Source organism: Gopherus evgoodei, chromosome 10 (genome assembly GCF_007399415.2).
Source record: "Gopherus evgoodei ecotype Sinaloan lineage chromosome 10, rGopEvg1_v1.p, whole genome shotgun sequence".
NCBI classification, from domain to species: domain Eukaryota; kingdom Metazoa; phylum Chordata; order Testudines; family Testudinidae; genus Gopherus; species Gopherus evgoodei.
In genome coordinates this window covers 19,558,642-19,574,788 of record NC_044331.1, presented here as the reverse complement: position 1 = coordinate 19,574,788, position 16,147 = coordinate 19,558,642, and the positions used below count along the sequence as shown (strand labels likewise).

The 16,147-nt window shown below is 37.9% G+C and overlaps 1 protein-coding gene across 3 annotated transcripts in view; it reads right to left on the bottom strand.

Annotated features, from left to right (window-relative positions):
* The window catches only part of USP8 (ubiquitin specific peptidase 8), a 34,793-nt gene extending 19,150 nt beyond the window's left edge, over window positions 1-15,643 (bottom strand). The window contains exons 1-4 of one of the 3 annotated variants that reach the window (XM_030577095.1): window positions 15,446-15,643; window positions 3,680-3,855; window positions 2,674-2,818; window positions 1,866-1,951 (exon numbers count right to left, since the gene is read on the bottom strand). In XM_030577095.1, coding sequence (XP_030432955.1) covers window positions 1,866-1,951; window positions 2,674-2,818; window positions 3,680-3,783 — 335 coding nt within the window. In that variant the 5' untranslated portion in view covers window positions 3,784-3,855; window positions 15,446-15,643. The other 2 variants (XM_030577097.1, XM_030577096.1) reach the window with 2 other exon arrangements.
* Window positions 15,644-16,147: the final 504 nt, after the last annotated feature.

The following is a 16,147-nucleotide window of genomic DNA, read 5'->3' as shown; positions in this document are numbered from 1 at the left end:
AAACGTTAAATTTCCCACCCTCTTCTGCATTTGTACAAAGTACAACTACATGTAAAGATTTAAATAATGTTGACATCCGAATGTATTAGTCATTCTCCCTGGGCACATTTTTGCTAAGAAAATCTAGTCTGGCATCTAATAAGTAACAGTATCACTAATAGCTAATTAGTATAAGAATAACTGAGCCTATAGTTTTCTATATTTTCTCAGCCAGAGAAGTCTTCAGTCTAGTCTTTATTCAGTTTATTTTAAAGACGTATTGCATCAGAAAATCACAACTAATTGTGTGCATCAGGTATCTAAATAAGTGGACTGATTTTTTCCAAACAGTTTTGAGCACTCAGTAGCCATCGTTAAAGAATTCAAACACTGGAGTTCTAATAAAGTCAGTAAGAGTTACTGGGTACTCAGGACTTCTGGAAAAAAACCAAAACAGGTTATTTAGGTGCCTGTTTTTTTAAGACATTTGGCCTAACCTTTTTTTTTTTTTTTTTAATATGAAGTGTTTTTGCCTCTCATTGTAAAGACAGCTCTAGTATTGTAAACAAGTAGTCATATGAATGACCATTTATCTTAATGAGATGTTAGCTAATTAGGACTTCTTGAAAGTCATCAATGCAACCACTGGACTGTCCCAAGTCAAAACAGGGACGTTCAATTAATAAACTACATCACTGATGCAATATGTACCTCTCACATCCTGGTTCACTATCAGCATAATGAACATTCCATAGGGATGAGGCTGCAAGTTTGGAATCTGATGTTTCTATGTAACTTTCTAGTTAGTGACACAACCACTGATTCAGGAAGCATCCCTATTTGAGACAGCACATAAGCACATGCTTCAGCCCCCTTAACTTCAAGTGAGACTTAAGCATGTGTTTAAGTGCTTTATTGAATCTCAGCAATACTGAATGTCTAGCTACCACTTACAAATATGAATACAATTCTTACTAAGTGAATTAAGTCAAATTTTTCTTCTGCTTCTATGATGTGCAAATTGGATTATCCATATTGAGATTCTCTTACTTCAAGGCAAATGGTGTTTTACTACCTGAACTCTCAGAGTTTTAAATTTGGTAACTAACTACTTTCCAGAAAAAAAATTATGCCAGAAAAATAGTAAAGTAAATTGGTTCATATCTTTATTGTAAAGTGGCTTCTGTGACTGTACAGGAGCCACCTTTTTTCTTTAAGTATCTTTAAACATGTCAATACATATTTTAATTGCTCAAGTACATATTTGCACAATACACTTGAAATAATTAGTCACTGTATCAACCCTCAAGCTTTGTTCCTTTGAGACAATCCATAAGCTACCAAAAAAGCAGCATTCAAAAACATTGCCTTTGAGCAAAAGTGTAGTTTTCCTGCTAAAAACGGCATCCACACTAGGAGCGCTTTCCCAGTATAATATACTAGTATACCTATCCTGGAAAAATGCTCATGGCATACACCTGGCCTTAATATGATCACGTGACAGGAAAGAATACTAGGGAAGGACTTTCAATAGAGTGACTAACAGCAATTATCTAGAGGTTTTCATTGCAGCCTCTGATTTGTGTATACATTAATGAAAAACAACAGCTGACATTTGTTTATGGTATAAAGTTCTGTTTATTAAAAGTTAGAGAGAAATTGAAGGTAGATCTAAGCACATGGGTTTGAAGTGACTGGGATGAATGATGGTAAATGAAATCCAGTTTTAATAAAAGACTCAAATCAGAAAGTTTAATTTTTCTGGATTACAGGTATCAGCGACTACTGCAAACAATATCTAAAAGGCAAAACTACAACAGCAGATGCGCAAATTTCAAGTATTCAGCAATATTTACATATTGCTTTGTAAAAAATGTTACACATACCTCAGTTTCAGACTCTCTGAGAGTCTTTCAGCTTCTTCAATAGCTTTTTTTATGTTTGTAGGTCCCAGTATAGAATGAAAGTAATCCTAAAACAACAAGAAGAACCACCCCAGCATAAAGTTAATACTGTCCAACGTGCATACAGGATAGAATACTTCTGCAGACACTACCAAGAACAACATTTAGCACCTAGTTTACAGCACACTAAAGTTTACCTACTGAAGGAAAAAATAATCTAAAACTAATTTTATATTATTGCCATAGTTACTCTGTGAATGAAGTGAGATGTTCTTCTCTTAAAGATTTTAAGAAAAATACCACACTATTTATAAACAAGGCAAATATTCATATGTATGTTAATATTTAATTTTTATAATGTTAACAAGCTCTGGTCACAAGGTTGGGAGAGTAAAAAACATTTTATCCACTTTTTAACTAAGGTTATCTTAATTAAAAGAATAAATAATACTCAATTTAGTTTTGTACTGGAAAAGGACTTTAACGGGAAAGATAGAAACAGGACTCATACTATTTATTGTCCAGTAGATGATATGCCAATGTAATTAGCAAAGTATACTGTAGTAGAATAATAAGAGGCTTATAATAAAGGACTGCCTCGTTTATCAACACAAACTACAAAAGTTTATTTAAATAAATACAATTCCTTTACTGAAATTACTGTCTCAGTAGTGCACACAAATGTAATTCTTTCAACTGCACCTAAAATCTTCAGATATAAAGACCACTGATTCCAAGTACTTCTGTTACTTCTACCAGTATAAAAAATGCAGTCGGAAAGCTATATTACCTGTTGTTGCTTGAAATCGGGTCTTTTTTTAATAAGATTATATACAGTCACATATTTCATATATAGGACATAAGCCTTTTCTTCATCTCTGTCCAACCTGCATTCCTCTGCTGCCTTGAAGATCTTAAGGGCACTCTGCACATAACTTGAAATTGGAGGGAAAGGGTCAATTAAAAAAACCCACAACTGTTGACCTAGTTTTCAAAAGAACAGTTGGTTTTGTAATGAACTCTTGACTTAAATGTTCACATTCCGTGTCCATGTAGTTTAAACATCCCTTTGGCATCACTATCCAAGTTTTACAGTTAAAATAAATGACAGCTACTTTTTTCCCCCTGAATTATATTTCTCTTTGCCATTGTTTATTAGCTTGCTAATTAAAGTACTGAAAAGAAATTATTCAGTAATACATTAAATGGCCATTTAAAACATTTCAAACAAGAATCCATCTACAGAGGGTCTGTTCAGAACCAGTTCTCTCTAGAATGCAGAGTGGACTGGTTCTTTTAAAGCACTAGGCCTATGAAAACATACAATAAGCACATGAAGATTCAGTCTACAAAGTCCAAAGTTAGGCTGTTTCTATTCCCATGTGATGGCTGAATTTTTCAACTGATGTTAATAACTTGCATTAATATAGCTTGTTGTCTCGAAGAATCCTAATGCACTTAAAAACTTTCACAGATATCATGTTCACTTCACCGTTGAAACATTATCTCTTGGATGATCTCTCCATATTTAGTTTGACAATCCACAGCAACACTATACAGGACTGAGGGAAGCTAGCTATTGAATTGAAACTCAGGATGGAATTTATGTACACAACCTGAGCTGGAATTTGGCCAGAAGTGCAGCACTGCTACTTAATGAGTTAATGCTTACTTAGAAAATTGGTCTACATTATCACCATCTCTATAGAAGAGCACTAAACACTGCATCACTTGTTACTTAGCTGTGGAATTTGAACAATTAATACAAAGACAATTAAACAAGGAAATTCACATACTTTTTTGTACTGGTCTTCTCTGCTTTTATTTCTGTTTTCTTGTTAAGATCTTTCAACGAAGTACAGAGGTATAGTTCCTTAGGTACAGAAGCCACAGCAGGCATGTTAATGTACGGTTACTTATGTCCCTTCAAGGATAGTATGGCTGTTTAAATGTCTCTAATATTGGTGTTTTTCTGAAAATAGAAAGATAGGATATTATTGAACACATTCTGTTAATGTCTTCAGCTGATTTTTAACATATAGGTTTTAACATGAAGCATAAGACATTAAATGCAATAAATCCATATGATTACTTAGCTAAACATACAGATTTGCTCAACTTCAAATGAAGAGCTTATTAGTAATAGAACCCTCTGGAAATTATGCAATCAAGAAAACCCAATTAAATGTAAAAGCACAGTTTTTAACTTAACTGAATCATTGGGCGTACTTTGATTTATGAAACAGAACTGTAGTGCCTAATCTGTCAATTACAGAATTGGAAAGAATTGACAAAATTGTGGCAGGGCTATTTCTAACACTTATCTATATTATTTTAATAGTGTTAAGTGTAACCTAAGTAAAAAATTAATAATTACTAATTACATAGAAAAGCTTTTTCTTAATTTAAAAAAGACAAATTGTCATGTACTACAGGAAGCAATCATACTTTTACATTTTGTATCTGTAATACCAGATTTGTTAATTTGTCTGGTATTGCCCTGAGCTTTAATATTCAGCCAGAAGAGGAGGAACATTACCACAGAAGTTTAGGATATAACCATTTAAATGTTAATTGCCTCAGAATCCTGTTACTAGTCTTATGTGCTAGCAATGCCAGACAGATGTATTTGAATTTTTGGATGAATATAAGTAAATCTCTCAAAAAATTATGGGGGAGTTATTAAGATATTATTCTAGGAAAATAATTGGGAATGGGAGCAATCTGATGTCTCCATGGCACAACAGGAGGAGAGAGAAAGTAATTCTGAAATTTAGGAGGAGAAAAACAACTTTATCCTACAAAGATTCATTTTAATGTAAGCCAATAAGTATATCAGAAAGAAATTGACCTTTTATGTATTCATAATCTTAAAAGGGTAATTGATTTATGGCTTGCTTATGGCTGACCTCTGCACACAGACATTACCCAAGAAAGGTGACTGGCAATACACAGGTAGCAGAGAGTGCTCATGCCAAGAGAAGGCAAGCTGCAATAATCCATAAATTTGCAACATCTTTGCCACACCTCTCTAGGTATTAATAACTAGCTTACACATAACTGCTTTTATGTTTTTCATATGGAAGATTCCTCCAGGAAGCCATCAGAGTAACAGCTAGGCATCTTGCACATGTCCATCTTATCCGGTATTAGTATTTTACAGTAAATATGATTTTATTCTGAATTAAATCAGACTGTCCAATTTTCATGGAAAGAGAAAATACTGATCGATACCCTAAAAAAAGAAAAAAAGTCTCTTTTCTTTACTCAAGAAGAAGGGTGGAGGTGGTGAGAGGGACTTGACTTGCTAATTTAACCACGGAGAATACTGGTTCAGAAGCGGCCAATCTAAAAACTTGCCCTTACATTATGAATAAGTATCAAGAAAAGAAAAACAGTTAGCCCTGTATAAGGAATAAACAAATCTCCTAAACTGCTCTGTGCTAAGTATTATCATTTAGAGGTAATTTCACATTCTTGCTTTTATCTCCTGATTTGATAATGACAGTCATCTGAAGCAATGCTTAAATTCATCTTTAATAGTTAACGACGTACCTTAACACCTCAAGATCTGACATCAGGAAGAAGCTTTGTTACTTCTCTTCAAACTTACAGCCATAATTTAGGAATGGCTACTATCAAAACTGAGTAATAAGCCTAACTTCTCTTAGTTATCAACAGAAATTACTTCATTGTTATGACCATGTGATATAAAGAGTTCTATGGTAGTTATCACATCTCGCTGTTTCATGGTCTATTTGAAATTAGTTGATGGTCTCAGCCCATTTCCTAGTAGTCAGATGCTTATATCAGAAAACTAACAACATTTAAAGCCCCAATTGTAAGTCTTAGCAATGATCCTAAGATTGAATGGGAAAGACGAATGAACTACCCCCCCTCATTCTCAAATGTAGATAAATGGAAGACTTCAGATGCCTGCGTTCTCAAACAAGCACTTTTCACTAATGACAACCAAAATTTATAGGGTTTAAAGCCAGAAAGGATCATTAAATCACCTAGTCTGAACTCCTGTGTATACTGTAGAGGCTATAAAACTTGACCCAATTACCCTTGTTTTCAACAAATTGTGTTTGACCAAGTATAATTTGTGTTTGGCTAAAGCATAAACTTCCCAAAGGCATCCAGTTTTGATTTGAAGACATCAAAATTTAAGAATCCATCAAATGTTTAGTTTAAGTGAAATACAGAATTAAGAACCTTCCTCTAAAAGGCATATGCAGAGATAGTCAATACTTTCAAAATCCTGCTTTGAAAGAATGTGACAGGTTTGGATCTCTCTCTCTCTCTCTCACACACACACACACACACACACACACACACACACACACACACACACACACACACACACACACACACACACACACACACACACACACACACACACACACACACACACACACACACACACACACGTACTTCTTGCAAGGTAACAGCCTTTTCTGCACAGGGTGGAGCAAATTTGGGGTAATGCTGCAGTTACGTGAGAAGATTTCATTCTCTTTTTAATAGGATTTTCACATTATTTATTCAATCCATCTTCAGAGGACAGCCTTAGCTGGCTTCTTTCTTTTTCTCAGGACTATAAATAAAGACTTCATTTTCCTGAAGCTTTAAGTCCTTTCCAAATATATCTTCAAGGTTCAATGTGTTACATAACTTTTATGTTCTCTGAAACTCTTAGCAATAGCAGGTAATTGAATATTATAAACTGTTTTACAAGTATTATAACTTTAAGTGTGAATTCTGACACTGGTATGAAAACAACCCTAGTCTACAAAACAACAATATGGAAAATAGACATTTTGTAAAATGGGAAAGATGCTAATAATATCTCCCAATAATTGACATTAGAATTTCTATTTGGGATCTAATCTACAATAAATATATAGAGTTCTATCTGGTCCAAAATTACTCTAAAGATTTTTTATGAGAAAATAAGGTGAGTAGCAGTTTAGCCACTTATTCATTCGTACAATTTCTCAGTAGTGAAGCAAATGTCTTCCCAGATTTTACTGTTCTGCTGCTGCGCTTATGAGCCCCAAGATCATGCCATGTACACCACAGTGATAGATTTAGTTTTCCTTTCCTATCAGAAATGTTTCTTCACTCCCCTTATTTTTTTTTCAAGATTTTTCTAAGAGTAAATTAATTGCCAAACAATTAACAGCTTTGATTCTATCTGTACATGGGGCACTGGTTTAAGATTGGTGCTCCAGATGCTACTGCACTAAACATAAAATTAATAAGGAAAGGATGTAGGAGTACTGTAACTTTCTTTTTGAAAAGAAACCAACAGATTACTTCTTACACTCTTTGGTATCAGACACAATCATGATAAACATTTGGCTTTGTGGATTTCATAAATTCATCTAAGATTTCTACTGTAATTTCTAACTTAACCTTGCAAAAATGCAATACTCAACCTTAAGTATGTAACGGTGACTAGCACCTTCATAATTTTCCAGATCAATGGTTCCCAAACTATAGTCTGTGGATTACTAGTGGTCAAAGAAGTACTCCGTGGTCGTCTCTGGAGAGCTGGCCAGTCACAGAGTGCTGATTCTGGGCCCCCCTCCCTTTTTTTAAGCTGCTAAAGCATATTAAAATAAGCTAAAATACTTCAGTTTTCTAAAATTGCTCTTCTTAACATAGAAATATTATTTGATTGCCAGTGGGAAGGAAAGCGATCCATGCAATTGAGTGGGAAAGAGGGTGGCCCACTGTGAAAGTTTGAAAACTCCCGATCTAGGCTATTTTATAAAACGCGGCTTGAATTTCTCCATGAAGTTGTGTTTTCCTTAAGAATCAGAATTCTAAACAAACATGAACCCACATTGCTAGTGCAGTAGGAGTTTGAATGAGGTGAATCAAAGTCAGAAGTGGTGAGACATTTACACAGTGGGTCACTGACTCTCTTCACCCTATCTCCAAAACAGATGAAGAGCTAAAGGTGACATGGAAAAGCTATGGTGACATAATTTGTTACTGACGTTGTTGTGCTGGGCTGAACAGCACTGAGCTATAGTGTTATCTGAACTAAATCAGTTCCAAGGTTCATTTTGTTTTTAATTTGTCATTGTTGCTCCTGGAGACCAACTCCAAAATGGTGGAATAATGAACATTTCCAAATGGAGCAATAGCCTCCTTGGTAGAGATGGGCTGGAAATAAGACCTATTTAAACAAAAAAGCCACATGTAACAGCAACAACTTATAAGACTCTTAAACAAAAATGTCTGTGCTCTTTCCACAATTTTTGCAGCAGAGATAATATTGTTAGATTGGTATTAACATTGATTGACAACGCGAGTTCACACATACATTTGGGCATAATACAGTTTTATGCAAACTGAAGCTGTAATTAAATACAGAAATGTCAATTTCAGAGAAAGTCAAAGCACAGAGAAAAATCAATGCTTGACAGGTCATATGCCTATTTCAGAAGAAACAAATGTTTTGTACTCCATACTAAGATTGCTTAAAAATGGTCTGTTTAGGCTTTGTCATTACAACAAAATCAAAGAGATTCAAAGTTAGTATTCTTTCTCTCCTTAACTCACTATTGCATTTAGTTATTGCAGCAGACTCTAAAAAGTACATGACGATGCTGTCGTCCTGCTACACCCATACACAAAGTGTATTACGGACAGAGTAGCAACCTGAGCTCTGGATTTCCTAGCTTCTGTTGGCTTAAAAAAAAAAAATCAGGTGCTGTTTACAATACAGAATTTAACTAGGGCTGTCAATTAATTGCAGTTAACTCACGTGATTAACTCAAAATAATCGTGATTTATCGCAGTTTTAATCACACTGTTAAATAGAATAACAATTGAAATATTTATTAAATATTTGTCTACATTTCACATATATTGTATTCTGTGTTCTATTTGAAATCAAAGTGTATATTTTTATTACAAAAGAGTATTTTTCAATTCACCTCATACATATACAGTAGTGCATGAAAGTACAACTTACAAATGTAGATTTTTTTGTTACATAACTGCACTCAAAAACAAAACAATGTAAAACTTTAGCACCTACAAGTCCACTCAATCCTACGTCTTGTTCAGCCAATCACTAAGTGAAACAAGTTTGTTTACATTTATAGGCGATAATGCTGCCATCTTCTTAGTTACAATGTCACCAGAAAGTGAGAACGGGCATTTGCATGGCACTTTTGTAGCTGGCATTGTAAGGTATTTACGTGTCAGATATGCTAACCATTTGTATGCCCCTTCATGCTTTGGCCACCATTCCAGGGGACATGCTTCCATGCTGATGACGCTCATTAAAAAAATAATACGTAAATTAAATTTGTGACTGAACTCCTTGGGGAAGAATTGTACATCCCTTGCTCGGTTTTACCTACATTCTACCATATATTTCATGTCATAGCAGTCTCGGATGATGACCCAGCACATGTTGCTAATTTTAAGCACATTTTCACTGCAGATTTGACAAAATGCAAAGAAAGTACTAATGTGAGATTTCTAAAGATAGTCACTGCACTCGACCCAAAATTTAAGAATCTGCAGTGCCTTCCAAAATTTGAGACGGATGAGGTGTGGCGCATGCTTTCAGAAATTTTAAAAGAGAAACACTCCAATGCAGAAACTATAGAACTTGAACCACCAAAAAAGAAAACCACTACCTTCTGCTGGTGGCATCTGACTCAGATAATGAAAATGAAGGTGCTTCGATCCGCACTGCTTTGGATTATTATTGAGCAGAACCTGTCATCAGTATGGACGCATGACCTCTGGAATGGTGGCTGATGCATGAAGGGACATATGAATCTTTAGTGCATCTGGCACGTAAATATTTTGTGATGCCAGCTACAATAATGCCATGTGACTGCCTGTTCTTGTTTACAGTGTCACCTGAAAGCAAGAAGTGGGCAGTATTATTTCCTGCAAATGTAAACAAACTTGCATTTTGCGTGCCAGTAATACATTAACGTTTTTAGAAGGTCTCTTTCTATATAATATATAGCTAAACTATTGTTGTACGTAAAGTAAACAAGGTTTTTAAAATGTTTAAGAAGCTTCATTTAAAATTAAATTAAAATGCAGAGCGCCTTGAACCAGTGGCCAGGACCTGGGCAGTATGAGTGCCACTGAAAATCAGCTCACGTGCCGCCTTCGGCACACATGCCATAGGTTGCCTACCCCTGCACTGCAGAACTTGTATTAGGTGAATTGAAAAATACTATTTCTTTTGGTTTTTTTACAGTCTAAATACTTGTAATCAAAAATATAAAGTGAACACTATACGCTTTGTATTCTGTGTTGTAATTGAATATATTTGAAAATGTAGAAAACATCCAAAAATATTTAAATAAATGGTATTCTATTATTTAACAGTGAGATTAATTGCATGATTTATCATGATTAATTTTTTTAATAGCTTGACAGCCCTAAATTTAACACTTCTTTTCACGGGTTAAAAACAGTCATTAGCTCTTTACTGGAGAAAGGAGTTCAAATTTTGTTATAGTTTCAAGAAAAAGCAGTCACAAAGACACTCCTGCAAAAGAGTCACCTGTGATTACATAACTATGAGGAATATGTCAGTACAGTTTAGAGTTCGCAATTTATTCCTCTGCTGCTTTGACTAGCAGCAGTTCTTTAGACAAACTGAACACCTACCACACACTGTGCTCCCAAAGTCAACCATTTAATTCAGACTGCTGACAAGTCTCACTGGCTCCCTTCCCTCCATTGGGCTGGCTACAGAAGCTTGTCTTACCTAATTACTGTTACTAGGTAGGGTGCTACTATCCTCTCAGAGGGAAAAATTGATTTATGATCAGTTACAAGAGCACTCAACTTGGCATTCAGGAGTGGAAACATAACAAGCCATGCTACCTCCTCTCCTAAAATTTCTCTCTCCTTCAGTCTCATACTTTTAAAATATTTCCCCTCAGTGTCTTCCCCACACTTTCACCCAGTCACTCCTAGCTCACCTCCTCCACTTCAATTAAAACACTAGTGGCGGTGCTCATGCCACTCTGCTGCTTCAATCCATCCTAGATTTGCATTAATAGCCTACAGGGGAAGAACTGAATAACCCATTACCAAATCCCTGACCTAGCCATTCCTCTTACAACATTCCTTTGTGGAATTACAGGATACATGGGTCCCTGTCTATAGACAGTTTACTGCAGAATACACCACTGGCTGCATAACTGATCTCCAGAGTTTAAGCATTCACTAAGAAAATTGTTTCCAGATAATATACTTCCAAAAAAAAACCCCACAATTTTTTGAACAGAGTGTAAGAGCTAGTGTACACTAGCTGCATAGATTCTAAGGCCAGAAGGGGCCACTGTGGTTATCTAGTCTACAGTGTGATTATCTAGTCTACATGACACAGGCCATAAAGCTTCCCAAAAATAATTCCTAGAGCATATATTTCAGAAAAACATCCAATCTTGGTTTAAAAATTGTTGGTGATGGAGAATCCACCATGACCCTTGCTAAACTGTTCCAGTGTTAATTACACTCCCCATTACAAATTTGTCTTATCAGTCTGAGTTTCTCTAGCTCCAACTTCCAGCCATAGGATCATGTAATACCTTTCTCTGCTAGACTGAAGAGCCCATTATTAAATATCTGTTCCCTACGTAGATACTTATACAGTACAAGCTTTGTTTACCTGACAAGTTGAGGGACTGGGGGGGTGCCTGTAAGTGAAAAATGGTAGTTAACTAAGAGGGAGTGAGTGTGAGGGCATGGGGTTGGGGCACGGGAGGGGGTGCGAAGTGCAGGCTCTGGGAAGGAGTTGGTACAGGGTCGGATAACAAGGCTTTTACTGTATTCTGTAGTCAAATCACCCCTTAACCTTCTCTTTGTTAAACTAAATAGACTGAGCTCCTTGAGTCTATCACTATAAAACATGTTCTCTAATCCGCTAATTATTCCAGTGGCTCTTTTCTGAACCCTTTATCAACATCCTTCTAAAATTGTGGGCACCAGAAGTGGACTCCAGCAGTGGTCACACCAGTGCCAAATACAGATGTAAAATAACCTCTCTACTCCTACTCGAGATTCCCATTTATGCATCCCAGGATTGCATTAGCACCTTTTTTGGCCACAGCATCACACTGGGACTCATGTTCAGCTGATTATCCACCTCAACTCCCAAATCTTTTTCAGAATCACTGCTTTCTGGGATAGTCCAATATCCTGTGAGTATGGCCTACATTCTTTGTTCCTAGATGTATACATTTACATTTAGCCATATTAAAATACATATTGTTTGCTTGCACCTAGTTTACCAAGCAATCCAAATTACTCTGAATCAATCACCTGTCCTCTTCATTATTTACCACGTCCCCAATTTGTGTCATTTCAGTACTTTATTAGTTATGATTGTGTTTTCTTCCAGAGTATTGATTAAAATGTTAAATCCCTGAAGAACCTCCCTAGAAACACACCCCATTCAATGACGATTCCCTGTTTACAGTTACACTGAGACCTATCAGTTAGTCAGTTTTTAATTCATTTAATGTGTGCTATGTTAATTTTATATTCTAGATTTTTATTTAAAATGTCATGCAGTACCACGTCAAACGTCTTATAGAAGTCTAAGAATATTACATCAACACTACTACCACTCTAAAGTTTTGCAGACATAGTTATGTCTGTAAGGAGGGTGACTTTTATTTGTCAAAAGAGATATGATAAAAGTATAAGCGATAGCAGTATAAGCACTCTAATACCAATAATCTGCATCTACACTAGAAGGTTTCTTCTGATTCAACTACGCTGATATAGTTAAACCAGCAAAACCCTCTCAATGTAGACTAGACTTAAATCAGTAATGTGTCATCCTGAGTCTGCAGACAGTATAAAACAATAGATCTTAGAGCTGTAAACTACTCTACTCTTTATAAGTGTTTAATACTGAAGAAAAACAAGTGTCCATATTAACTATTTAATTGCTTGTCATCTTAACAAGATAACCAATTAGTTTTTGTTTATCTCAAGCCCCCACCAGTGTCATCCCAAGTGCCAAAAGCCTACTCAGCCCCAATCCGGCAAAGATTTACACATGTGCCTAATTTTACTACCATGAGGAGTTCCAATGATTTCAAAGGGATTATTCCCAGTAGTAAAGTTAAACATGTGAATGTCTCTTTTAGGATTGGGCCACTACTTGCTAAAACTTCCATCTTTCAACTTTGACAATGCAGTTCTGTGTTGTTACCGCAGCATATTGAAAATTTAGGGGCAGAGTAAAACTGAATTTAAAATAATAATATATACAGGAGCTGTATTGATCCTATTTTAATATTTAATGCAAGTAACACTCCCTTTTAAAAAACATTTACCCGAGCTGCTGTCAAATTTCCATATTGCTGCATCTGAATACTACCAAAACTAAGGAGCTAGTTAACAAGGAAATACATGGGACTTTTTTTTGTAAACAAACATTTTCATAGAATACCATTTTCACTTCATTTTGTAAATAGCATTTAATCTGTTATGACCAGGAAACTAAATTTTGATTTAACCAGTCCACATCCTATCCTTGGCTCTAATGGTAAAGGCCAAGCATGGCTGAGACACCCTCTAGAAACTCTACAAGGTTCACCTCACTGAAGTTCCCCAAAAGTTCCTTTCAATGAGACAGGGAGGGATGCTCAACATCCAGGGAGGACCTAGGTCTCCATTTGGCAGATGTCAGAACATCTGCTAGATTGAGTACCTCCTACAAGATTCCCCTATTATAGCACAACACCCCCAGAAGCTATACTGCACTGACAGAGTTAGGAGGATAGGGTCTGTACTCACTGCCTCAGGCTGCCGACCCGGGGCAGGCCCATGTCCGAACAGTACTGCTGAGGAGACTCTACATGGCCCTAGTTGCTGAGACAGAATTCAAGTGGACTCCTCCCAGCCCAACCCTAACCTCTAGACTAAATAACCTATGTGTAAAAGATCTTTTACATAGCTAATTAACAATTGTATTTACAGAGGATATGAGTAAGCAGTGACTATAACAACGAGTGGAAATAATGGAATATGCTACTTGCAACATGACTCTGTGCTGTCTTTTTGACCTAGCCTGACATGCCAAGTATTGCACATCATGTTCTGGTAGGTAGTGAAAAATTAATCTTTTTATACATATTTAATGTCCAAGAATTCAGTAAGTGGGAGACAAGTTTCTCCCAATTTTAAAAGTTAAGTTTACTGCCTATATTCTGCATGCAAATATTTGATCTTGTTTTATTAGAATTAGATTTGTGAATCTACCCTTAAAATTTTTCAAGATTTTACAGTTTTAGGGACAGTCATGCAATCTGAGACACACAGACCAATTCCAATGGAACTCCACATGGGTATGTGGTCCTTCAGTCAGAGTCCCACTGATCCGTGTGAAAAGATTTCAGATTGCAGGATCAGGGTTCATATAATCAACTGTTCAAAACCACTTTAGCACTTTTGAGGAAGCCCTTTACTTGACTGCTAGATGAATACATGTTGTCAGGTAGTTTAGGCCAGAAAACTGATTTTGTAAACTATTGTTGTGTACACAAGTCTAAACTACTAAAAAAAGTTAGTGACTTTAAAGAAGGGGGGGGGGGGAAGTTCAGTGAAAAGTAATTCAATCCAAACAAGTTACTGTAGAAATAAGGGAACCAGAAAGTGAAACTAGCTAACTTGTATAATTTATCCAAATTGCGTGAGGTGCCAAAAATAAATAAATAAAATAAATAAATAAAATCTAACTTTCTACCACTTATTGTAAATTGTTTTGGTTTTTAATCACTAAAGTGGTAATACAAGGCTACTTTAATTTTTGTTTTTTAACCAGAGAGTTTTCTTTTGATATAGCTGTGAGCACCCTAAGCCCTTCAAAATAAACACCACACAATGGCAGCTCCCAAAACTATGGATCTGCATACTTCACCCAACATAAAACATTCATAATGCTTGTTAAACTATCAAAATAAAATCATAACTTGTTTCCACAGCACTCTTCACCTGAAGCTCTTACAGTGCTTTACAAATATTAAGCCTCCTCATCTGGTGCCTAGAGCCAGTTCCATTTTACCTACTGGTAAACTGAGGCTGGGGAGGATTAAGTGACAAGGTCACACAAGCAAGTTACTGGCAGTCAGGAACAGGACCCCCAACCCTGGATACTAGTCCCCTCCGCTAACCAATCCCCGCACCACCCTCTGCTGTCCTGCAGGGCCTCCAGCCAGTCTCCCCATTCTGTCCCCAGACCAGCCCCACTGTCCCCCATGCGCCCACACTGAGCCCCTGTCCCTCACCAGCCCGCATGACTGTCATGCACAGCCCGGCCTGGGCAGCCCCAGATCTCGGATCGCCTCAGCAGCGCGGGGACGCGATGGGCTGCCCCCGAGCCAGGACCTGCCCCCCGGCTGCTGAGAAGAGAGCCCCGCCAGCCCTCTCAGCCGAGCCCGCACCTACGGCCGGAGGAAGAGGCCGTCTCCCATCCGGGCCTCTCACTCGCTTTCTGCCCTCGGGCCCGGCCACCAGGCCCAGGCAGGCGGGTCCGTACTCACCGCCGGGGAGACTCGCTGCCTCAGACTGCCGGGCTGGGGCAGGCCCATGTCCGAGCACTACCGCTGAGGAGACTCTACGCGGCCATAACTGCTGAGGCGGAACTAGAGTGGGCTCCTCCCACTCCGCCCCCAAGCTCCCCCTGCGAGGGCGGGGGCTCTCCCGCAGCCTCGCCGGGACACGTCCCCCTGGGGCGGGGAGAGGCGCCCGGGCTAAGCTGGGGACAGGTGAGCCGGCCAGGTACCGGCGTCGGGACCCCGGGATGCGACTCTAGGCCGTGTGGGAAGGAGCGTGCGCTGGTCTGGAGAGAGCCGGAGTCAGGAGGCCTGGGCTCTGCGCCAGGCTGTGGGAAGGCGTGTGGCGGAGCGGGTCAGGCTGTCAGAGCTCTACGCCCCAATGATCCGGGCCTGTAGCACCTGTAGGAAGGAGCATGGTCAGAACTGGGCACTAGGACTCAGGATTCCCAGACTCAGGGGGTTTACACTGCACACTAAGTTGTCCATGATTCAGGTTTGAGCACAAAGCCCCCTTCCGTCCGCACACAAATCAGTCCAACTTGGCTTAGGAAGCACTCAGGACCTGCTCGAGGAGTGGATCAGAGCCCGAGTCCAACTGTGGCTCAAGTTCGAACCTTGTCATTTTTCAGTGTGGACACAGCTCAAGCCACAGACTTGAGTCAGAAGGTCTTTGTAGGGCAATATGGA